This window comes from Etheostoma spectabile, chromosome 16 (genome assembly GCF_008692095.1).
Source record: "Etheostoma spectabile isolate EspeVRDwgs_2016 chromosome 16, UIUC_Espe_1.0, whole genome shotgun sequence".
Classification (NCBI taxonomy): Eukaryota; Metazoa; Chordata; class Actinopteri; order Perciformes; family Percidae; genus Etheostoma; species Etheostoma spectabile.
Genome location: NC_045748.1, coordinates 19,613,156 through 19,636,462, shown reverse-complemented (window position 1 = coordinate 19,636,462; position 23,307 = coordinate 19,613,156). Strand labels below are relative to the sequence as shown.

General features: G+C 37.5%; 4 protein-coding genes across 7 annotated transcripts in view; 2 read left to right on the top strand and 2 right to left on the bottom strand.

Annotated features, from left to right (window-relative positions):
- The window catches only part of cabp7b (calcium binding protein 7b), an 18,691-nt gene extending 10,424 nt beyond the window's left edge, over nt 1-8,267 (top strand). Inside the window, exons 2-5 of the mRNA XM_032540023.1 lie at nt 3,960-4,103; nt 4,240-4,352; nt 4,768-4,915; nt 5,031-8,267. Of these exons, the coding sequence (XP_032395914.1) occupies nt 3,960-4,103; nt 4,240-4,352; nt 4,768-4,915; nt 5,031-5,158 (533 nt within the window). The 3' untranslated portion in view covers nt 5,159-8,267. The remainder of the gene's footprint in view (nt 1-3,959; nt 4,104-4,239; nt 4,353-4,767; nt 4,916-5,030) is intronic.
- Nucleotides 8,268-9,432: 1,165 nt separating this feature from the next.
- Nucleotides 9,433-12,927, bottom strand: zmat5 (zinc finger, matrin-type 5). The gene is made up of 6 exons (XM_032539794.1): nt 12,769-12,927; nt 11,577-11,760; nt 11,228-11,290; nt 11,041-11,121; nt 10,522-10,630; nt 9,433-10,407 (listed from the first exon to the last, which is right to left on the bottom strand). Exons 2-6 carry the CDS (start codon nt 11,701-11,703, stop codon nt 10,260-10,262), a joined length of 528 nt encoding a protein of 175 aa, XP_032395685.1. The 5' UTR covers nt 11,704-11,760; nt 12,769-12,927; the 3' UTR covers nt 9,433-10,259.
- On the top strand, nt 12,876-13,583 carry uqcr10 (ubiquinol-cytochrome c reductase, complex III subunit X). Its single transcript, XM_032539795.1, has 2 exons — nt 12,876-13,094; nt 13,267-13,583. The coding sequence occupies exons 1-2, from the start codon at nt 12,954-12,956 to the stop codon at nt 13,315-13,317; spliced, it is 192 nt and encodes a 63-aa protein (XP_032395686.1). The 5' UTR covers nt 12,876-12,953; the 3' UTR covers nt 13,318-13,583.
- Nucleotides 13,584-16,208: 2,625 nt separating this feature from the next.
- gal3st1b (galactose-3-O-sulfotransferase 1b) lies at nt 16,209-19,106 on the bottom strand. Of its 4 annotated transcripts, XM_032539792.1 has the most exons (5): nt 18,828-19,106; nt 18,510-18,637; nt 17,802-17,941; nt 17,670-17,721; nt 16,209-17,477 (listed from the first exon to the last, which is right to left on the bottom strand). In XM_032539792.1, exons 3-5 carry the CDS (start codon nt 17,921-17,923, stop codon nt 16,566-16,568), a joined length of 1,086 nt encoding a protein of 361 aa, XP_032395683.1. In that variant the 5' UTR covers nt 17,924-17,941; nt 18,510-18,637; nt 18,828-19,106; the 3' UTR covers nt 16,209-16,565. The 4 variants fall into 4 exon arrangements, with proteins under 4 accessions (XP_032395683.1, XP_032395682.1, XP_032395681.1 ...); XM_032539791.1 differs by lacking the exon at nt 18,510-18,637; XM_032539790.1 differs by having other exon boundaries at nt 16,209-17,721; nt 18,828-19,104.
- Nucleotides 19,107-23,307: the final 4,201 nt, after the last annotated feature.

The following is a 23,307-nucleotide window of genomic DNA, read 5'->3' as shown; positions in this document are numbered from 1 at the left end:
TGTGGTAGGAATGATTTCCTGTAGCGGTCCGTGCCACCCTAAAAGGTTTGGTCATACAGACCTTGTTTACTCGCTGCTGCAGGGGGAATGCTTAATTAATTAAACAAAACTGTGATTACATATAGTACAAGGACAGCCATAGCCAGGCCCTGACTTAAGATAACCGAGCTGATGCAGACAGAGCAGTTCAAGGTTACTCTGATCAAGGACTCACAGTCGAACAAAAGCTGAGACAGGGGAAACTGGAAAAGGTGAGTTTTCACCAAATCTTTTCCAGTTTTCTTTTTTTAAACAACGATGGTGGCCGTTCTGTTGCATCTTGTGTATACTCTTTGTACATTTGAATGTCCTGTATGTACGCTGTCTACTGCATATCTAAATGCATCTGTTTTATGCTTGCAGGCATGTGCAAAATGCATTGTTGTTTACCTTAAAATACTTCATAATGATGCTATTAAAATAATGTATTAATATCCACTATGACATGCACAAGTTGGACATGATAATGTCAAAAACATAATTGTAATATTATTACCTTTGTGAAGCTTATAATGATCAGTTTGTGTTGAGACTGTTTTGAAATGTGTTGCACCGTACGGTGTGTTGACCTTCTGTCTGATAAAACAAAATGCACTCACTGTACATGTGGCACGTAGTTGGCTTATTTGAAGCTAATGTTCTTCCACGTGATTCTTGCTGTTCTGAGTTTGTACCTTAATGGTTGAATGCACTCATTGGAAGCCACTTTAAATAAAATTGTCTAAATGTAATGTAATGCATTTCAGTATAAAATAACTTTAAAAAAAAGACAATTACTTCATATGAGATTGTAATGGATCTACATTTTCAGAGACGTTAAGACGTTTTTGTTCCTAGTGTTTAATTGAAAAATTTTTAAAAATTCACTCCTCATGGTGTGACACAATCAGTAGTCCAGTCGCTGCTCAGCTGGCTCGGTGAATAAATTATTTCTCACTGGCACTAGGGGTCATGACATTGAATCCAGGGTGGTGCTGAAGAAAGATAACAAAACTCAAGCAGCACTGCTGTAATTTAGACAAATATGTTGTGTCTGCTATGTCAAGGTTTGGTACAGACAGTGATACTGTTCAGAAGGGCCCCAGTGAATTTATCAAAGACCAAACACCTCTTGCAACAGTTTCTTCTATTTAGGTTCTAGTATGTCATTGTGGGCTATCACAGCAATCTCTCCATCATTCATGTACACAAGATGGATGATCAGCGCTTGTCCACTTGTAGGGTTGAATGCAAATTACAGCTGGTGCTTTACCAATCACTTACTTGCATGCAAATTTCTCTGTGATCGAAAGAGTCAGTATAATTACATGCTTTTAGTTTTAATCAATATGAAGTTCAAATAAGGTATTAGCAGGTAGTAGCAGTACACAAGTTTACTTATAACTGAAATAGATGAGTCTAGGTTTTATTATGTCAATGTTTAGTGATGTTGACTGACTGAGCTTATGTACAATAGGCTACCGAGCCTGGAAGAGGCACTTGGTGTCCCTGTCCCACTGTCATTTGTTAATTCCAATGTTAATTTATTTGTTGTTCTCAACATGTTTCCTGTCCTGCTGATAATATATCAGACTAACATTGTACATGTATATGTTGTGTCATTTATCTGTTGGTATAATTTCATATCCTACATGTTTCCTTGTTTCATCTACGACACGTGACTACTGAGCAAGCATCGAAGAGTCTTGTATATTTGAGGATCAACATTAAAAAGAGCCACCGGGGTTCTGTGCCTTTAATGTGCAATTGCTCTTTTTACCACTTCAAACAGAATACTGTAATGCAGGGAGAGGACAGGAGCCAAATGGCAATGTTAATGCACTATTTCCCAAAAATTGCAGTTAATGATAAACACATTAACCTGCTCACTGCCTTCTGTCACAACCAGTTGTGCTGTGGCTAACAGGTGTAGGCTGTGAAGGTGCCTGATGGTATACATATATAGAAAACAAAGCCAGGCAATAAAACATTACCACACTTTATCTATTCATCTATTGTAATGTAACTCAGGAAAATACTACTGTGCACGTATAGTATATAAATAGTCTCCATGGTGCTGAAATATTCAACTACAGTCTCTCAGTCTCTCTCAATTGCGCTGAAACATTAAACTACAGTCTCTGTGTCTCTCTCGATGGCGCTGAAACATTCAATTACAGTCTCTCTCTATGGTGCTCCATGGCATTCAACTACAGTCTGTCTGTCTCTCTCCATGGTGGTGAAACATTCAACTAAAGTCTCTCTGTCTCTCTCCATGGTGCTGAAACATTCAACTACAGTCTCTCTGTCTCTCTCCATGGTGCTGAAACATTCAACTAGTCTCTATCTTTCTCTCTCTCTCTCTCTCTCTCTTTCTCTTTCTCTATCTATCTATCTATCTATCTTTCTATCTATCTATCTATCTACATGGTGCTCCATGGTATTCAACTACAGTCACTCAGTCTCTCTCTATGGTGCAGAAACATTCAAATGCAGTATCTCTCTCTCTCTCTGTCAGTCTATTGTGACTGAAGCAATTGAACCTGTCCCTGCTTTTAATAAGGATTGGTGGATCAGAACCTTTGACAGTGACTGTAACTCCTCCTGCGAGCACCCATAAGTGGAGGCTGGTCTATAAACACATAATGATTAGAATAAGTCTTTCTAGTTGAAGCTGTAATTGCTTACAACCATTGACTATTAATAAACACGTGTCCATATACTTGGGAACAACTATTAAAGTGTGTCATAGACCTGTCTTTATTGTTTCTATACTGCTTATAAAAGCTAAATAGCTTGCCCTGCCATGTCTCTTACTCTCAGCCCCAAGTCCATTTGTTCATTCTAAAGACCAAAACGCCTAAAAATGGCAAAGGTTCTCAAACAGAGGCAAATACTGCATTTGTTGGGGACAGTTTTCAGCTGTAGATTTGGTGTAGAAGTAGGCACTTACAGCAGCAGGACCGCATATGTGGATTTACTCAAAATAAACCATCATTTGCATTGTAACGGGAAGGAAGAAGGAAGGAAGGAAGGCTTTATCTGTTGTCAATACTGCCAGTAAAGTGAATGGCGTTACCCCCGAAAAAACATTGGCTTAAACCTTAGCTAGTCTACAACACATGTTGCAGCTCGAGTGCAGCCCGTCTAGCAGCTGAGCAGGCAGAGAGCAGAGAGGGCGACTCTGCAGTTTGCTAACTTGTTGCTCTCTCTACCAATATAAGTTGCTCTGTTTTAGGCTACAAAACGTGCATGTAGGCTGAAATTCAACCGTGCTGTTTTATCAGGATAAAGCTATAAACAGAAGGACACTCTGCTAGCTGCTAGGCTAATGCACAATGGTAAACACTGCAGCTGTAACGTTAAAGTGTCTACCTCAACTGAGAATGGAGAAATGACTTTGCCTTCCCTACCGTGTATGTTGTTATGTGACATGGAACATTGCCCTTCCCAACTCGCAAATGGTCGGATTTGCTCCATCTCTTAATTTTTGTTTAGAAAACCTTGAATCCATGTAAGACACAATATCATCAGACACAATCCATGTCATTAGAATCAATGAATCCATGTCATTAAACACATGTTGTTGTTTTTTGCGGTGATGACAGGTAACAGGTAGGCATCACGTGATCGCAGTATTGCGGTAATGCGTAACTGTCCCAGCCCAAATACAGATAAGACTTGTCAGTTGGATCAAATTGTTAGTTTGGAAAAAGAATTGGGAATAACTGACTATAAAATAAGTTAAAAATATCACCAGATTTTTCCTGTAATTCTTCTGCTGAATTGTAACAAGAGAAAAGGAGTTTTACATTCTTGCTCTTGGAATTCCAACTCTTCAAACACATTAAATATTCAAATATTCTTACTGATTTAAATATGTACACATAATTCCTTCCTCTCCACTCTTAATATAACTACTGTCCTTCTTCTCCCAACAGAGATACGTGAGGCTTTCAAAGTATTTGACCGAGATGGGAACGGTTTCATCTCAAAGCAGGAGTTGGGGATGGCCATGCGCTCACTGGGCTACATGCCCAATGAGGTGGAGCTGGAGGTTATCATCCAAAGACTTGATATAGATGGTACGTCTCTCTCTCTCTCTCTCTCTCTCGCTCTCTCTCTGTCTCTCTCTGGATCAGCAAGATCAAAAGACTGTTGCATATAATCAAACACATGAGTTATACAGTGGCATGTTTGTCTTTCTGTTCATTTCATCAGGTGACGGTCAAGTTGGCTTTGATGAATTTGTCACATTGCTTGGTCCTAAACTCTCTGCTGCTGGAATGCCTGATAAGTTCCACGGAGCAGACTTTGATTCAGTGTTTTGGAAGGTATATGTTGTCATCAGTATCATCAATCAAGTCTATGACTTTTTCCTTATCCGTGTCTATTAATCCATTCTTTTTCCTCTTTTGAGTAAGTTTCCCTTTCCACTTTTCTGTTGTTGGGTGATAATGAGCCATATGTTTCAATTCAAATTATTTTATTATGCATTATACTACATGTGCTTCTTTGATGACAAATTTCCAAATGGCCTTTACATAATACACCATTCTGATAATGACAATACATCACATGCAGTATCGTCATATCCTTGCATTTAGTTGCATATTCAAATAAATTAGTTTACCAGGAGTTACCCTGTACTACCACTGCATATTATTGCCCTACAACGTCACTGAGGGGCTTTGAGACCAAAGTCTTTCCTCTTCTAATTAAACCTTTCCTGGTGTTTTATGTACCCAGTGTGACATGCAGAAACTTACTGTGGATGAGCTTAAGAGACTGCTTTACGATACTTTCCGTGACCACCTCACCATGAAAGACATTGAGAACATCATCATGACTGAGGAGAGCCACCTGAACAGTCCCGAGTCCCATGTTGACATTGACAGTATGTCCCATATAGATTTATATTTCACATTTCACATTCTCGTTCAGACATTTTTAAAGCTCTGTTAAGAAACACAGATGTGCTAATATTTTTTTTTTTCCAAATCTTTCCACAGCAAGTCCAACACAACAGGAAAAGCACACGTGTGTGCGTAAAAGCCTGATTTGTGCCTTCGCCATTGCATTTATCATCAGCGTTATGCTCATTGCAGCAAATCAAATGCTCCGCAGAGGAATGAAGTAAATACTACACCAGCTGGTAACAAAGAAATTTAAGGACAGACAATGAAGAAACAAACATTAACCAAAATACTTGATTGTTTTTGGTTTTGTTTAGTGTTATTAATATCCACAAAAATGCCATCACAGCTTCTCTCTTTATTGGACCAAATTACTGTATGTCAGACAGTGGTTTCCACAAATCATAGCATACCATGGTAAAAAAAAGAATGAAAGACATTTCAAGGGCTGATTATTATCCTACAAGAGTGTGTCATTGATTCAAATTTATGATGTTTTCTAAGAAATTAGATATGAAAGTAGATTGTGGAAGTATGCCCTGTAGCAATGGCTGTGCGGTGTCTGTGAAAACAATGATGTTGTTGTTGATGTGATGACAACCCAATAATCATATTACTGATCATAGTAAAAAAGCAATACAAATGTGTTGATGAGCTGCATATTAAGTATCGGTAGCTTTAAATCACCTACGAAAGCATATACATGACTGGGTCCTGCCTTTTGTCTCCATTAAATCTTTGTTAATTTTAGAGCCAAGATTTCCAGCCCAGAAGTCCAAGACATCTACATTCTGCAATCTTAATCATTACAAAAGAGTAGCCCCACTAAGTCAAAACACAAATCTGTTGAATGGATTATCTAAAGTATTTTGACAACTTTTTAACCATGCTAGAGGCATGGCTCTAGGGATGACAATGTCAGTCTGTCAGTTGATTGATTCACCATTTGGCCTAGACTGAAATATCTCAAAAGTTGTTGGATTTATTGCCATTAAACTTTGAACAGACACTTGTTATTCCCAGAGAATGAGTGCTACTGACTTCAATGATTCCTTGGTGTTTCCTGCGATGTCAGCAGCAAATCAAAGTTTTCACTTATCTTGTGAAAACATTTAGTATGGACACGTATGGTTCCCAAAGGATGTATCCCAACAAGATTTGGTGACCCCTGATTTTTCCTCTAGCATCAACTTGAGGTAGAAATTTGTGGTATTGAGTGAAATGTCTCAGGATGAATTGTAATAACTTTCAGCTGTATTTTATGTTTAGTGTTATTTAGTAAATGTTAATTTCTCAAACTTTCCACCAATGAAAAGTACAATAAGAACCCAACAGTTTGAATAAATTTGTGAACAAGCACAGGAGCCCACTGGACAGCGGTGCTGAAAAAAACAATGAAGAGGAGAGTGGCATGTGGACACAGCCTGTGACCCTCAACCACATGCTGTGTACGCCGTGTCAGCTGATCCTAGGGGCCGTTTCTAAAGATGTCACGGTTTTCTAAAATAAACGTTGGTTTGTTTTAAAGCTCACAGTGAGCCTTCTTGGCTGAACAACTTGATTTGGAAATCAACCAGCTTTTGTTCCCAGCAAAAAATGTAGTTAGTATTAAACAAGTCCAAATAAGAGGCAAAACACAGCAAGGAATTACAAAATCTCTCTAATAAATATCATACAAGAGTAATTATGCAAAAAAATGCAAACTTGTTGAAGAATCCAATTCAGAAAAAGGTTTATTGCCAAAGTAAGTTACACTTGCGAGGAATTTGCCTTGGTGATTGGTGCATACATAAACAATCAGACATATTAAACATATCACATCAATCATATACTCACAGTCTGCCAGTGATGACAAATGCTGCATATTTCAAATCTGTGCATCTAGCCACCAAAATGAGTCACATTGACAGATTTCCTGTACGGCCTGAGCTACCTGCTGTGATCAAAGTCAACCATGACAAGTTTAGAGCTCCGAAAAAAATAATTGTAATATTTACAGCAAATAACAATGAAGGATATTCAGTTCACACGACACACTTGCATGTACATTAAACAAGAAACTGTATGTGTGTTCTATGTGTGTACATTTTAAACTCTGGTCTATGTATTCAAATAATTATGCAATTTGTAAAGTAATCATTGCTAAACAAAATCTCAGTATTTGACATTTTTCTGTAAATGTCGATTTTTGCTGTATGTATGTATTCAAAGTATGCTGTGAACAATAATTTAACATATCACAAAGAATGTTTTCTGGCTTTTACATGGACCAACAAAACAACATATTGTTTAAAGTATAACATGGTTATATTTTCTTACTTGGAAAAGTGATACATTGAATCTATGTGATTTTATTATGAATGTAATCTTAATGTTTTGTATAAAACAAATAATGCAAAAAAAATATCAAGTTACCGATATAATTTCCAGGTTTACTGGCCATTCAGAAACAAGTTATTGTGTGTATTAATGTCATGCACTTACATTAACGTTTCTGATTTGTTGAGATTTCTTTTCTTGGAATATTTTCTTTAACAAATATTTGTCAAATTTAACATGTTTTACAAAATCACATATATTTTTTCTGGCTCTTTTTATCTTAAAGTTTATCAAAGTTATATCACAAGAGAAAGCTTATTAAACAGCAAGTATCATTCTGGCAATAAAACAGATATTTTATCTTGGATATTGGAGCTGTTTATGTATGAACTACTTATATGACATCACATTACCTCTTCATGTGAACATATCATGTAAGGTATGGGTTTTGTGTGAATGTAAAATAGATGTCAAATCTTGTCTTTAGACATGTAAGCAATTATTGTGTTCTATCCTGTAAACTACAGTGCTTTAAAGAGCAGATTTATGTACCCTCTGTCGACGGATTATCTCAATTGTTATTATTGGATTTTGTAGATGTCTTCTGTTCTGTGCTTTTGTCATTTGGAGTACAAACAGCGCTATCATGCACTGACTTAGAGGAACATTAGAAAGACTTCTGGAAAGAAGGAAAATCCATTATACAAAGTCAAAGTTTTGACAAAAATGAATCTGATGCTAAATGTAGTTTTGAAATGAAATGACTAATCAGTAATTCAAGTGATGTATTATCTTTCTCTCTCTGCTGTAAAAGTCAGTTTAACTTTCTAGTTCATATTTGTATCATCCTGTTGTGTGACATTACTAGTAATTTTAATGTCTAGATTGAGAATATTCAGCGCTGTTTTATTTCTGTCACTGGTACGGCACATGTAGAGGTTACTGCATCAATTATACACTAATGTAAGTGGTGGCTATAGATGCATGTCCAATAAAAACCAAGGCTTTAAAAAGGAAGTTGCTGTTTGTTTTTCTGTTTACAAATGTGACATTGGTTGCATATTAAAGCTGGATATGACAAATCTCAAAAAGGAACAGTTACTGTGTACGCTTAAACAACATATAGTTGAAACTAACAACAAGTAGAGCAAATAATAATAAAACAGAGGAGCTGATCTGGGTGGGGATGCTTGTTTAGGGTAAACACAACACAACTTTGAATTCATTCCTCATTCAACACTTTGGACTCGCAGTCAGGATCTGATGGTGTGACGGAGCTGATGGTGCAGCATCAGGCATGTTAAGCGTGCATTTTAAAAAGAGCACAGCACACAGCCTGCACAGAAAGAAACTAACGTTTCCTTATAGCCATATAGTGGTGCACTTCATGTAGTAGCATGGACACAAAAACCAGAGCATTGGAATACAGAGCTTTAAGGGAAAATAACATACACACTCAATTACTGTAGCTGTAAGGGCTAACAGGACCAGTGAGCACAGCAGCAATGAACATTTAGACGGGAGAAGATTAGCCAGGTTAGCTCAGTTGGTAGAGCAGGCGCACAAATCTAGAGGTTTGCTCCTTGATGCAGCAGCCACGGGTTCAACTCTGACCTACGGCCCTTTGGTGCATGTCTTTCCCCCTCTCTCCCACCTTCCATGTCTTCATTTGTTCTGTGGAAATAAATGTCTACAAACGCCCCAAAAAAAATCTTGAAAAAAGGATGTGCAGTTTAATTTTCTTTAATGTACAAAATACACCAATAGATATGAGGATCCACTGATAAATAAAGCCTAACCTATAATTAAAGGTACCTTACGGTGTTTTCTTGTAAACCAATCAAGTTATGTTTTCAGTCAGTGTCTCTAACCTAAAAGGCACCGTGTGTATCCTTGAGGTTTAACAAACGCGTGTATTTTCTACCACATTTAGCATTTGGAAAACTGATTTTTGATTTGCTTAATAAAATCGTTCATTGGTTACATCCATGTTCTTCACTGTCTTTTTTTGTTGCCATGTTACTGCCACTGTCAATAAGCAGAATAGCCTGAAACCAAGGCTGGCCGTGCATGGGTCATTGTGTGTGTGGACAATACAAACGTTGCTCCATAGTGTTAGAGTGGTCCAAAACACCACAGGGTACCTTAAACTACGTAAGTAGGAAGGTTAAGTCCCACAAGAAGTCAGAGGCGTATTCTGATCAAGGCGGCAGAATAAGAGTTAGTCAAAATGATACAAAACCAAAAGAAACTCATACCGATTTAAGGAGGATTCTGCTGTAACCACTGCGTTAGGTAAGTAGGATATACACATCTCAGCAAAACCCCAGTTATGAGGAATAACTTTATTGAGGACCTTTAAAAAGGACAATAACAATTATAAATGCATTAATCACAAATCCAGATCTGCATGAGGCTCTTTGTCAAGTGTTTTAACAAACATTCTAAGTGTGGTAACCTTCATTATGAAACGTAATCCAGATCATTAGTTTGCCATCTCTTTCTTTTCTTGTTTTTAGCTGGCTGGGTTTGTAATTAAGTGTTACTCCTGAGAAGAGTTTTACAGTTAAGTCACTCTACTTCAGATTAGTGGAGCAATCAACAACAAACTACCAAAATGTCAATTATAAGGGTTATTATGCACTGCATGTGTGTTTTATGTAAATATAACCATTTTCTCATTTTGAATTGGCTTCTTTTTACTGTTAATTGCATTCTTGAACAAGAAACTTAACATGTACAACTACAATGTAATAAATAAATAGCTCTTCTAAACAAAGATATTCTGACATGACATGTTCTGGATGGCATACAAAACATGTTTTTTTATTCTTCTTTTAAAAAATTGGACTCACAAAAGCTTTTTAGAATCAACTGGAAACCTCATTAATAACTGAAAACCTTCAAATATGTGACACAATCTGTTAATATGCAATGTGTACCATTCCTCCTTCAATTAATTCCCTATAGCCACTTAACAGTGATGTGAACCACAAAGTGAATCTCTCAACCCCATTCTGTGTTCACTCTGACTTTCCACCCGCCTGGAGGAGGAGGTAGAAGAGAGGGTGGGAGGTCAGGGATGGAGAGCAGCTGTTGAGGTAGGTCACTTTCTTCTTGGCCCTCTTCGCTGTCTTGCTTATCTTTTGAATCTCTGAAGATATAAATAATGAAACAGTTGAAATGTATATCAACAGGAATAACCATTAGCAAAGCTAACCATGTATGAATGAATAGTTTTGGTTAAAACAAAAATTAAAGTGCATACCCTTCGATACTGAGGGCAGTTCGCTTTTTTTCCCTTCTGGAGAGCCACTCTTCTATACTTCGCCCAGGGATCATTCTGTCTACAGAGTCCTCTCTGCGCTGTCTTTCATCTGAAAAAAATAGCATCCTACTCCTGTCAACATGTCACACTTATGTACACAGTCATCTCGGCAAAATTCACTTGACAATTTGTACTTGTATATTATTATTATTATTATTAATAGTATATTTTTTAGGGGAATCTATGAGAAAGGGCTAACCGGTGTGCTTGCCTTTTTAGTAAGTTTGTTTTAAACCCACCTTCTGCAGCATTACATTTGCGCTATCAACAATCTGGACTGTGTTGATCATGTGTGACATCTGTGAGTGCACTGTTGAATGTTCACCTTATAATCATTTAGATAATACTATTTATATTTTCAAATGATATGTGCCTTAAATGTGTTGAATACTGTGATTTATTCATTTAAAAAGTGCTCAATCATGTGGTAGACAGCACTACCCTTTGGTTACAGCTTACCTTCCACCTGTCTTTTTAAGTTGAACATTTCCTCTTCAGACATGTGAGAAAACCTGCAGTTAGGACCAAAATCACAGATTCCTAAAATAAAAGAAGAAAAAGCCAGGGATTTTTTTTTTATTATAACAAAGTATTTAATATAATTTCCTGGTTAGTGAAAAAATGGAAGATTAAACTGTTCTTTTACCTTTTTGGAGAAACTTCCTGCAGGGTTTCTTTGTTTGCTCATCACACAGAATGGCTGAAGAGTCTGTAAAGAAATGATAGTGTTGTCTATGGTTGTTTCACTTGTTTGTTTAAAATCTTCCATCATAAAGTAAACAGGTGGATAGCAAAATGGCATACTTAAATGTAAGCATACTTAATTCTCAAAATCTTATAAATAGGTTTACGACTTAGGATTTTAAACTGTAAATTGTAATAGGAATTGTTTAGGATCACTGTCTAATTTAAAACACACATATACAATAAACATCATATATTGTAAAAATATTGCATGTAATCTCAAAGGTCCAAGGACCAAATACAAGTCTCACCTCTAAAAGAGTCATACCAGGCCTTTTTAGCTCTGTGATGCTGAACACCATTCAGATGTTTTTTCCTGTTATGCATATTGTCCTGAAAGGACCGGTCACAGTAGTCACAGTAGTATCTCTTCCCCATGGTACAGGTTAGGTGCTCAAAACAGCAAGATGTCACGTTTTAAATTGCTGACAAAGACTGTAAACAGAAATAAAACAAATTTGAATAACTGCTCTGTCAAGACATGGTGAGTGAATAGTTGTGCTGACTGAAATAATAATAAGTGTTATCTTATGTATAATTATGCACCAGTTGATTCAAAGCAAAGTTTCTAGACAAACTATATCTGTACAGTTATCACCTATGTCTTTGATTATTGTTCAGGTTATTTGTTTAGTCTAAAGATAAGTCAAAAATACAGATCACAATTTCCCATAGCCCAAAATGAGATCTTGAAATTGTTGTTTGATTTGTCTGCCCAACAGTCTGAAATCCAAAGACATTCAATTATACAATGATATAGAGTAGATCTGCCTCGCATAGCAAACATAGCATTACTTATCTGTTCATGTATTGATTAGGTCCTATCTTTTCAGGACTGAAAGCAACACAAAAAAAGTCAAAAGTACGTACCAGACGCAATTTGCCCCTAATTATGGTCATAGTATGGATATATTTTATCAATGCGAGTTTGTTTACATTTACATTAAGTAAGTATGGTCCCAATCGCTTGTTTACTTTTGCATTTGCGATCACGTAGCCTACGGATTTGGCCTACAACGGAAAATGACAAACTGGAACCAGCCTAATATCTACAAACAAGAACACCAGCAATATCATACACAAGGACAAGTGGTGCAAGCAGCCTTCTTTTGCTGCCATCTCCTGGTTTAGTATTGGAGGTGCCTTTATTTTGAATATGCATTGGTGAGACTTCCCTTTCTACTGTGAGGACACAATCATTGTGAAGGTACAACACTCTTTAGAAATATACGCACTGAGCATGTAGCAACGAACATGGTGGTACAAACACTTCCCCAGATGACCCAGCGAAGCAAACGTTAACATTCATTAACATGTGTCCATAGCGTTGTGAAAATGAGATGGTTAAGTAGCTTACATGCTGCTTATTATTAACGATACATCAATACATGTTTACTTAGAAACCCCGTGTGTTATTAAATGTAAACGACAGATAGCACAAACCATTGGCGAAACAGTGCTGCCCTCCTCTGTGATGTTTGCAAGGCCACGCACAGTTTGTCACTTTAGCTAACTGGTGTAAAAAGAAAAAATGAAATCCACACACTTTACTGCTAACATCCGCTGCTCCTAAAGCGGAAGCGTTTGGTCCCAACTTCCGTTCCTGCGCAATACATCAATCCACCGACATGGCGCTGGCTAAGTCCGTCTACAATCTGCTCTTCAGGCGAACGTCCACTTTCGCTGTAACCATCATGGTTGGAGCGGTCTTCTTTGAACGACTATTTGACCAAGGTGGCGACGCGATATTTGAGCAAATGAATCGCGGGGTAAGTGTGTCCTTTGTTGTTGTAATGCTTGTTTTATTCTGACCTTGTAAGCAGAGGGCGAAGCAGTGCTAACGTTAGCTAAGCTAAGCTAAGTTATCGAGCAGTCGAGTCCTTTTACAACCGATTTGTACATATGCAATGTCTAACTTACCTAATGTGTGATTTATTGTAGAAACTATGGAAACACATTAAACACAATTACGAGAACAAAGAGGAGGAATAGAACGCCGCTGGATTACCTAAAGGCTGAAGTGCAACTGTTGTCACACTTTCGTTATCCATCGTTCCTGGGTTCGATACCTGAATCAAACATCCATCCGCATGGACAATGTGTTCAAAGTCATGTCTCGTTGGACCTGTCAAAGCGGATCCAGACCACCATGCAGAGGGAGCAATGGTTCCTGTCACCTCTTCCTCCACTTCCTGTTATTTGTAAAGTCTTCGTTCTCCTCACATATTGTAAATGGTTAAATTAAACTTAATGTGATAAACATCTTGCAATGTCTCGATTTATCATAACCAATATATTGACATGTATGTGCCAAAGCCTATTTTAAAAAAATAATAAAAAATAGTAACACTGTTATGGGCAAACGTGTATTCCCAGCCAGCCACATTATGTCTCCTTAAAGTCTATCTTCATATACAAACTAATTGAGTTACTTGGTAAGAGGACATGGAAGGGTATTTGCAGAATGTAGCATAGACTACTATATAAACTGATGATTTAGATTTTCTCACTGCATGGTTGCAAGCTTTTTCATAATGTGCAATAATTTGTGTCCTTTCTATAGAATAGCCGCTTTTATGGGTTTTGACAGTGTATAATTTCATGGATATACTAACACACCAGCTTGGTGTGTGTGTGTGTGTGGTACTAATACAAAAAAGAATGCACATGTCACATTGGAGGGACAGAAGCCTGCATTTCAATGATATTTATTACTGTAGTTGGTCAAAATACAAATTAATCTGAATAAAAAGGCAAGCAATTTTACAAAGAGCATGATATTAACAAAATACATAGGCTGGCTGATATGTTCTTATCTGTGTAGTACTTAGGTCTGTTTGCAATACATATGTGTGTACCCACACATGGTGTGTTGTATGTCTGTTTCAGTAATCACCATTTTGAATGTCAATGTTCAGAAAAACCCTAACCCTAACCTTGACCAACTGCCACTTTGCACGTTTGAAAGCCATGATGTCTCTCTCTCTTACGGGTGGGCCAATTCTCTGGGCAAGCAAAGCAGAGAAAGGGGAGATAACCTTGCCCCTTATGACCTCATAAGGGGTAAGATTCCAGATCGGCCCATCGGCTTTCATTTCTATCGCCATTTCTAGCCACTGGGGGACCACAGGCTGGCTAGTCCCCCTTTATAAGAACAAAAACAGATCAGATGTTGGCAATTATAGGCCTGTATAAATTCTGACAGCCATATCGAAGGTGTTTGAGCGTCTTGTGTATGAGCAGGTGGAAGAGTACCTTGTCAGACAAAATCTACTGTATGAACTTCAGTCTGGATTTAGAGCAGCATATTCTTATGCAACCTGTCTTATTCATTTATTTGATTATATTCAACAACACTTTGATGAAGGAAAGTATGTGGGCATGATTCCTCTTGATTTCCATAAAAGCCTTTGATACTTAAAACTATGCAATACTACTATCAAAGCTACAAAGTTTAGGCTTCAGAAATACTACTGTGTGAAATGGTTCACCTCTTGGACTCACTGGAAGAACTCAAGTTTGTGATATTGAGGGCACCATATCAGATCCTCAGGATAGTACCTGTGGGGTGCTTTTATATGCCGATGACTTTGCATTACACGTCTCTGGAAGTGGTATCAGTGAGATTGAGAAGACTCTAGGTAAGGCATTAGATAGTGTTAGCAAGTGGCTCATAGACAATACACTTTCAATACATCTGGGTAAAACTGAGTCCATTTTATTTGGAACAAAAAGGAAGTTGTCTCAAGCACTTAAGGTCACATGTAATGGCACTGAAATGGTGTCTCAAATAAAAATAGTTCATACAAAGCATAATCACAAAACTAGGGCCAGTTGACGGTCTTGTAATGTGCCCAGAGTCAACAATACAGCTAAAAAAATTCTATACAGGTAAAACGTGAAATAATGTGCCACTTTCCCTCAAAATTGTAAATCCCAGGGGGGCTTTTAGACACCAGGTGAAGGCATTTTTATGGAATAGAGTAACCAATCTTTTTAATTACAGTTGATTATTTTATGTGATCAGTGATTATCTGATTTTAGAATGCTCTTGAACCTTGACTGAGTTGTGTTCAACGTCTTTGTCGTGCAATAGGTCTTTGTTATGTGTTAAATTCTCTTAACACCAAGGACCATGTTGGAAATAGGTGTTCACACTTTAAAATTTTATCCTTAGCATTATGTTGTCTGTTAAATCCAAAATAAATCAAATCAAAAAAGAATATTCAGATGAACCTGTATGTGTAACCCGTGGTTCTAAAGATCTAATGTTATCAGTTACTATATGGCCTGGTCAGCAAAAAGGAGTATGCTCTATAAAAAAGCAGCTGCCACCTTCTACCAAAAATAATCATGTAAATGATAAATCATCTGCTTTTACCTAAATTAAATCAAAATGTACGCATAGAAAATGATTTGCTTTTCATGCCATGTCAGACCTTTGTTACTGTCAATGAGGAAGCGATGTTATGTAAACAGTTATGGCGGTGTCAGGCAAGGCCAACATGCCAAGTATGCATGGATACTGCACATGGCACAAGACATGCAAGGCCAAAACCAGAGCCATAGAGAGAGACGTAGATGGTCTACCTCTATCACTCTGGCCAAAACGATTCAAATTCATTGCGTACAACTTCACCTAAGCCTCAGGCCTCTAGGAGGCACACTAGCATTGCTTGTACCACTGAAGGATAAGACTTGCACTTCTAACATTAAAGCTATCACTGCTTTCTCAGTGTTAGATCAATGCCAGACCCTGGTTTAATTCCTGTGGAATCAACAAAAAAAATAGCACCAGGACCCAGAAACATTTGTGTTTGCAGTGGACAATCACCAAAATAAGCTTTGACCATAAAACTAATACATCTTACCAGGGAGGCCAACATCAACTGCTGAATTTTACTAATTTAGAGGCAACAACATAAAGGAGTCTTATTGTTCACACTTTAAGCATGAACCTTTTTTTTTATAAAGAGTATAAACACTGTGTTTTTATGTAGTGTACAACTATATGAAGCAATTAAAAGCCAACAGATGTTGAGTAGTGGTATGTTAGCTAACTGTGACCCATCTGAAGGCCTACTTGGGAGTGGTAAACATTCCTAAATGTAAAGCCAAATCTGAATACAGATTCTAGGAGACAAATCTGAATGAACATTATGGATGCATTATTCAGAAGAAAACTGAAAGATTTTCCTAAACAAAAGGAAAACAACAATTGTGTTGCAAGTTGTTATAATTTAATTGTAAATATTTTTAATCCAAGTCAAATCTTTTAACCAACCCCATAGTCTAGTAAGCCACAGGTTTACGCCCAGATCTGACAAATATTGTATTTCAGGCGTGAGCATTTTTTTACAAAGTGTCCTAAATGTTGGATGAACATTTTTCTTCATGTTGTACCCCAGGATGGAAGACTCTCCAACTGGCTGCCAGGGTAGGAAACGTCTGTCCTGAATCTTTTGGGCTTCAACCGCATCTCCATCCTCGACGCAGATAGCTTTCATTTCAGTATTTCTTCTCCTCAGCTCATTTACCTCCTGCTTCATTCTTTCTCTCCCATACACCTCTACTCTGGCCCAGAAGGTAGCATTAAAGTGCTGATAGAGTTTCCAGTCAGCCCCGTTCCATTGTAAAGCTTTGGCTCTCAACTCAGGGGTCAGATGAGATACAGATGAGCTCCTGCGAGCATTGACTTTAAAATACAGGATGTCTTCCGTAGTCCAACACAGCGTGTCCTTAAGCAGGATAAGAGACTCCTCAAAATACTCTGCTATGAGAACCAAATCAAAACGTTTTGATAAGTCGTGAATACCCCTCATGACACGAGGATCATCAGCTTCCAGGTTGTTGTCAAAACCAAAGTCAAAAAAGAGCAGATTTTTCAGGTAGAATGAGTTAAAAGCCTGTGGGCTGTAGAAGGTTTCGGGACTGTTTAGAAACTCTGTCAGTTGGTTCTCGCCATTGATCCTCCATGTGAGAGGAACTGCTCTGTGATAATAGTTGAAGGACGACTCAAAGAGATCCACTGGGTCACGTAAGATGGTGATGTACAGAGCATCTGGAGGCAGGAGCTTGGCTACTTCTTGATGGTCAAAGCGCATGTGATTACAAATAATGTTGAAACACTCTCCAGGCCTGTAGTCTTTCACCTGGGAGCACAGGAAAGGCGATGGGTAGAAGAAATCATTACGCCCATCAGGTAGGGCAAATTTAAGATTGTGTTTTTCTCCAAATCTAAAGAGGATGTTGAGTATAGTGCTACTGGCAGTTTTATGGGTCTTCATAAACATGATGTCTACAATGGGGGAGCACTCTTCTCTCCTTTGAGAAGGCTTACTCACATTTTCTTTCAATTTTGATATGCTCAAAGGACACGTGTCTTGTTGGGAGTCCCTATAAACAAAATATATGGATAAGAAAAGAGATCAGCTGACTTTACTAAATAAAATAATGCTTTGCTTTTAAATCTTTACCTGATCTTGACTTGGGTTGAGTTCATCAAGCAGTACAGCACCAGCATTATGTTGGTCATTAAAACCCAGAGAATCAACCTCCGTTTTAGTGTGCACTTATTTCTTTTGATTCTGGACATCATTAACACCCAAATGTGAACCTGAAAATGAAATTGGAGAGCACGTATATAGTAGAAAACATCAAAGGGAAAATTTCAATAAGGCTTTGAAGTTTTGATACACATCTTGCTAGATTTTGCCGTGTAACGTTTGTGTTCTCATACAACCAATGAGCACAACATTAAGCTCATAAACAGTTGAAACGCCCTGCAGCAATTCAATAAACACAGGCCGACTAATTACCCCATTACCTCACCTCATCCCTCAGTACAGCAGAGTAATTATAATGCATTCACAGAAAGCCCAGGCCTGACCAATGTAAATTAAATGTAACCCGGTATTGATTGCTGATAAAAAGAAGAAAACATGATAAACTCTGGAAAAAGAAAAGCGGCATCGAGAGGAGACAACACAAGAAAACTGCTGCATCGTTCTTTCCGTCAAATAAAATACAGAGCCCCCATGTATACACTAGAAACATGTTTATGGTACTTGCATTACCGTCATAACAAAAGAAATGGAAGGAGAAAAGAGACACAATCTAGGCACAAGCATCTTTAAGTGCTCATAGTAAAAAATGGCTAAATACTGTCAAATAAGAACTTCTACCTTTGACACTGGACAGATGGTTACTCTTCATGCCATATAGGAAAGGTAAGTCCCCTTGCATACCAGCTCTGACTTATCTTTAATACTGATAATCGTCTATGTAGTCCTTGATGTGTCACAGAGCAGTTCTAGCACGAGGAAACACAACTTGATTAAAGCCTTCACATATGCAGCATGTTTTAGCTTAAAATAACAATTCTGTAGACCCATTATCCAAAACAATAATGATAATTATAAGAGCCTGAGTATAAATGACATTGTAAACCAAAGAAGGATTACAGCGTGTAAAAAAACATGCAAATAAAGAGCTTTACTTACTTGCAGATGAGAGCATTAGCAGTGTCGGGGTGAGGACCATCTGCAAGGTGAAAGAAAACCCATGCTGTACACAATCCCTGAAATCATATCCCATTGGCTGTGGGGACAGGAAGAAGTCAGATGTACATAAAGTATCCTCCCACAGGGACTGAATTGGTTTGAAAAAGAGGCTTGTGTTGAAAGCCACACCTCAGGGGGAAACCTGCATCACACCTGGTATAGTGTTTGCCCGATGTAGGCTAAGTCCTTCGTAGCAGCCCAGGTTGGGACCTGACCTGTGGCCCTTTGCTGCGTGTCGTCCCCTCTGTCTCTCCCCTTTTCTGTCTACTATCACTATCTAATTAAATAAGAAAAGCCCAAACAATACAACCACATCAATACATACTGTATATAGTTTACTATACATCTTAGGCCGCAAAAAAAGTTGTCATAACATTAAATATAATAGCTGCATATAACCTCTAGCTGGACAGAGAGTAAACCCAACAGGGTCTGCTGGGTCCCAACACTGCTGTTTTGTGTTGTGGGACTGGCTGACTGTTGTTCTTTAGCTTAGTTCTTTACTTTCCATACCTAGGACTCAGGTGCTGCCTCAGCTGCTGTTGACTTTGGCAGAATTACCTCTTATTTTATAGATCACACAGACTTGGCACAGGGAGCCCACTAGCTTCTGTGTTGCAATGGTTGTAGTTGTTGATGCCATTGACTTCAGCCAGATCTACATCACTACAACAGATCAGGGTTGCATCTATCTAGTCTTGTAAGGGCTGCCTACAATGGCAGAAGCGGGAGTTTGTATAACTTTAAGGCAGCAACAGTTTGTTTTAAGATATTATGTGATATGTATGTCATTATGTGTAACTTTGAGTTTTCAAAGACCCTACCCAAACAACGCAGAAACGTATATAATATATTTGCAACTCCGTGTTGTTTAAGTTAATGTCTACCTTCAACATCAATAGCTGCAACAATAATAAACATAATTCAATTTCATGTTAAATGTATTTTATTGTATTTATCAATAATTACATTTATTTTACAACTGTACAAAATATGGTATATACTATATACTGATACAGCAGTAATGAGTAAACCAAACACAGAGTAAAACATCAAGAAATAAAAAACCAAAATCCTGCTTAATTACTTGATTACCTGAAGCAATTAGCTTTTATTTAGCTTTACAAAAAGTTAAATAAAAGACTTTGATCCATAGTTTTTAAATTGTATTATTTTACCAAAAGGTATAAAAACATTTTACAGTTTCATTTCTAGTCTTAAAAAAAAGAAACATTTCAATTTATAAGACATTTTCCATTCAACTGAACAACCTTTTAGAGGACTACACTGGGTAGCACAATTTACAGATTATTCAAAGGCTAGGGGCAGGGTTGAAACCAGAGATACTGACAAAACCAGTTTGTATTATTAGAAATCCTCTAAGAACATCAATGTGCAGCCTTAATGAAAGATCAAAGTAGGATCATCTGATTTGTGATACTGCATTTACTAACATTTTTATGTAATCAAAATCACTATGCTGCACAATATTAATCTCTTAATATTTGATCCAGTAGATTAATAAAATGACACAGCATAGCTACAAACATGCTAAAATAATTTACAATGCCCTAAGAGGAGTGTACAGTTATAAAAACAAAACTTAAAAGTTGTACAGCCACTGATTGCTTGTGATATCAGTTACAAGGCACTTTGAGTGACAGCTACTTAAGACAAACACTGCATTGAACAAAACATACAGTGTGTCTTTTACCATTAAAAAAAGCAAAGGACAAGTACACCACTTTTGGTAACCATACATACCCAATAAACGTTTCATAATAATTACATGCTGAGCAAACCGATAGTAAAGAGGGTGACTATCCATTTGTGTGTTGGTGTCTAACCTTTGCAATAAAGTCATGAAATGATAAGTGAACACCAGCCACTACATTGGATTTGATCTTGATAAGCATATTTTGTTGGAGTAAACCTTCTAGCAGGTAAAACATCACAACTAAAATACAAATAAAATGTGCAAATACAACAAGGGAGAAAGAGCTTAATAATCAGAAAAAAGGGTGTCACGATTTCGAAATTAAGTCACAATCTTGAATATCGAATTACAAAATGGAATCGTCAATACAGCCACGCTCCACTGAAGTGTGTGAAAGTGTGGAAGTATTTTGGATTTCCAGAGAGTTCTGTTGACAATGTTCACGTTGTCGACAAAAAAGCCACAGTTTGCAAGCTCTGCCATGTGCGTGTATATTCTGTGTGTTTACCATTGCACATTAGCCTAGCAGCTAGTGGATATTCCTTCTTATAGCTTTATCCCAACAAAACCACACGGTTGAATTTCAGCATGCATGCACAATTTGTAGCCTCAACAGAGCCGCTTATATTGGATATATTAGAGAGAGCCACAAGTTAGCGGACTGCCATCCGCCGAGTCGCCCTCTTTACTATCAGTTTGCTCAGCTGCTGTGCTGGCTCGAAGGTGTTTTAAGCCCCAAACTAAGCCTTCATGGCAGCGCTGCGACCGTCATCTTCAACCATAACCATTGCCTAATCCTATTGCCTTCATAGAAAGTTAAAGAAATGGACCAACAGATCCTGTTTAGAGCCCGACTGATAAAGGATTTTTAAGGCTGATACCGATACGAATATTTGGTTATTTAAAAATCCAACATTCCAATATATCGGCCAATATATATTTAAAAAGAAATACAGAAACAGGTAACAAAACATAAAAAGATTTCCCTTACATTAGTTATTTGTAGTTATTTATGAGTTCTTACTAAAATAATATAATAATTATTTTTCTTGTCACAACAGAACAGAGGAACATCAAAATATATTAAAGTTCTGATAAATAAAATGTTTAAAAATACAAACTTAAAGTCCTTTGAACAAAAAAAAAAGTCAAAAAAGATAATAAAGAGTGTTGCCAACAGGGACACTGTAGAGTCCCCTCTGGTGGACAAACTATGTTATACTATCATTTATTTGTCATTTTAAATGATTTTTATGAATGAAAATAAAAAGATTTTTTTTTTAATTTATTTATTTTATCGGCCATTATAAATGCTGACACTGATAAATCGGGAAATGGCCAATATGGGCCGATAATATCGGTCAGGCTCTAATCCCCTTGCTCTGGACGGAGACCAGCGAAGGATTTTAGAAGCACTTTTCCGGTGAGTGCTGAGCGTTAATGCGTAGCCTCCAACTGAGCTTGCTGACGTAGATGTGAGTGTCACTGCCCAGCATTCTCAGAGGTAAATGGTTTACGGCATAACGCGTCATACCTAATGGAAGTCGAGTCAGGCCGGTTGTGGTCGAGTGCAGATGTTAGTGGCGCGTGCTCAGATTTAAACGGTTTACAACATAACGGTCATACTGAAATTTGTGAAATCCATGAAATAATAAACTTTTCTCATTACAAACAATAACTGAAGATGGGAATCATTTCAAAAACATTTAAGCTATCTATTGTTGTGTGATTGCTAACGTTAGCATAAACCACCATTCCAGTGACAGCCATTGACAGCTCAATTTGTACTGTATTGACATTACAGAAGTCTCTCGTTAGCATCTTATATGCTAGCTACTTGTCGCAAATTGACGCATGCGCAGCTCACAGCTTCACTCGTCGCAAAGTGACGCATGCGCAACTCAATTTCTGCAATCTTCTCACATTGGGCAGTGACAGTGAAGTAAGCAAGTCTTCTGGTAGCTGTGCCAAGAGAAATCACAATCATTCGGAATCTTGCAGAAACAGAGAGCATAGGTATATGTTAGGAGATAATGGGTACAGGCTAATTATTGCTAACTAAAATTCTAGTTAACATTAGTAATTAAACCTAAACAGCTAATGTAAGTTGAAACAACCTATGTGCTTCTCCTGACAATACGGTGATTTGTTGACTATGCGACTGCAAGTCGCTTGGTTATGACACAATCGTTAGCCTATTTTTACAAAAGAAATCTTCTACGGAGCCATAACGTCAGGTATAAGGCAATGGAGCCTTTTATACATTCTTGTGTTTCTTTAGAAATGAACAATGGACAATTTGCATTTGGCCGGTGCGCGGGTGTTAATTTCATGCCCTGCATACAAGCCTAAAATGGCATAACAACCTGTGCTTTAAAAAAAGCAAAAATTGTGAAACGTATCAAATCGTGACCTTAGAATCGAAAATGTAATAAAATCAAGGATTTAGGGAATCGTGACACCCCTAATCAGAAAGTATTTTTTAGAGGCATAAACATTTGCTAAAGTAGGGGCAAGTAAGGAGGAGCAAATGTGAATTTTAAGTTGATTCTGAGGATTGCCATAACCAAAGTTTGAGTTAAAACTCAAAAGTAATTCTAATTTAGATCATCAGTTCCTAACTGAGCAGCACATTAATCTTCAAAATCCTTATGGAGTGGATTTAAACACATCTATCAGTAAAACTACAAATCTTTTCTCCAT

Excerpts from the sequence above, each read along its gene's own strand:
- uqcr10 (XM_032539795.1), top strand. The coding sequence starts at position 12,954 with ATGGCGCTGGCTAAGTCCGTCTACAATCTGCTCTTCAGGCGAACGTCC. Across the intron at positions 13,095-13,266 it reads TTGAGCAAATGAATCGCGGG|AAACTATGGAAACACATTAA; the intron begins GTAAGTGTGTCC and ends GATTTATTGTAG.
- zmat5 (XM_032539794.1), bottom strand. The coding sequence starts at position 11,703 with ATGGGGAAGAGATACTACTGTGACTACTGTGACCGGTCCTTTCAGGAC. Across the intron at positions 11,291-11,576 it reads CTGGTATGACTCTTTTAGAG|ACTCTTCAGCCATTCTGTGT; the intron begins GTGAGACTTGTA and ends ATTTCTTTACAG. Across the intron at positions 10,408-10,521 it reads ACTGCCCTCAGTATCGAAGG|AGATTCAAAAGATAAGCAAG; the intron begins GTATGCACTTTA and ends TTATATCTTCAG.
- gal3st1b (XM_032539790.1), bottom strand. The coding sequence starts at position 17,923 with ATGATGTCCAGAATCAAAAGAAATAAGTGCACACTAAAACGGAGGTTG. Across the intron at positions 17,722-17,801 it reads TCAACCCAAGTCAAGATCAG|GGACTCCCAACAAGACACGT; the intron begins GTAAAGATTTAA and ends TTTTGTTTATAG.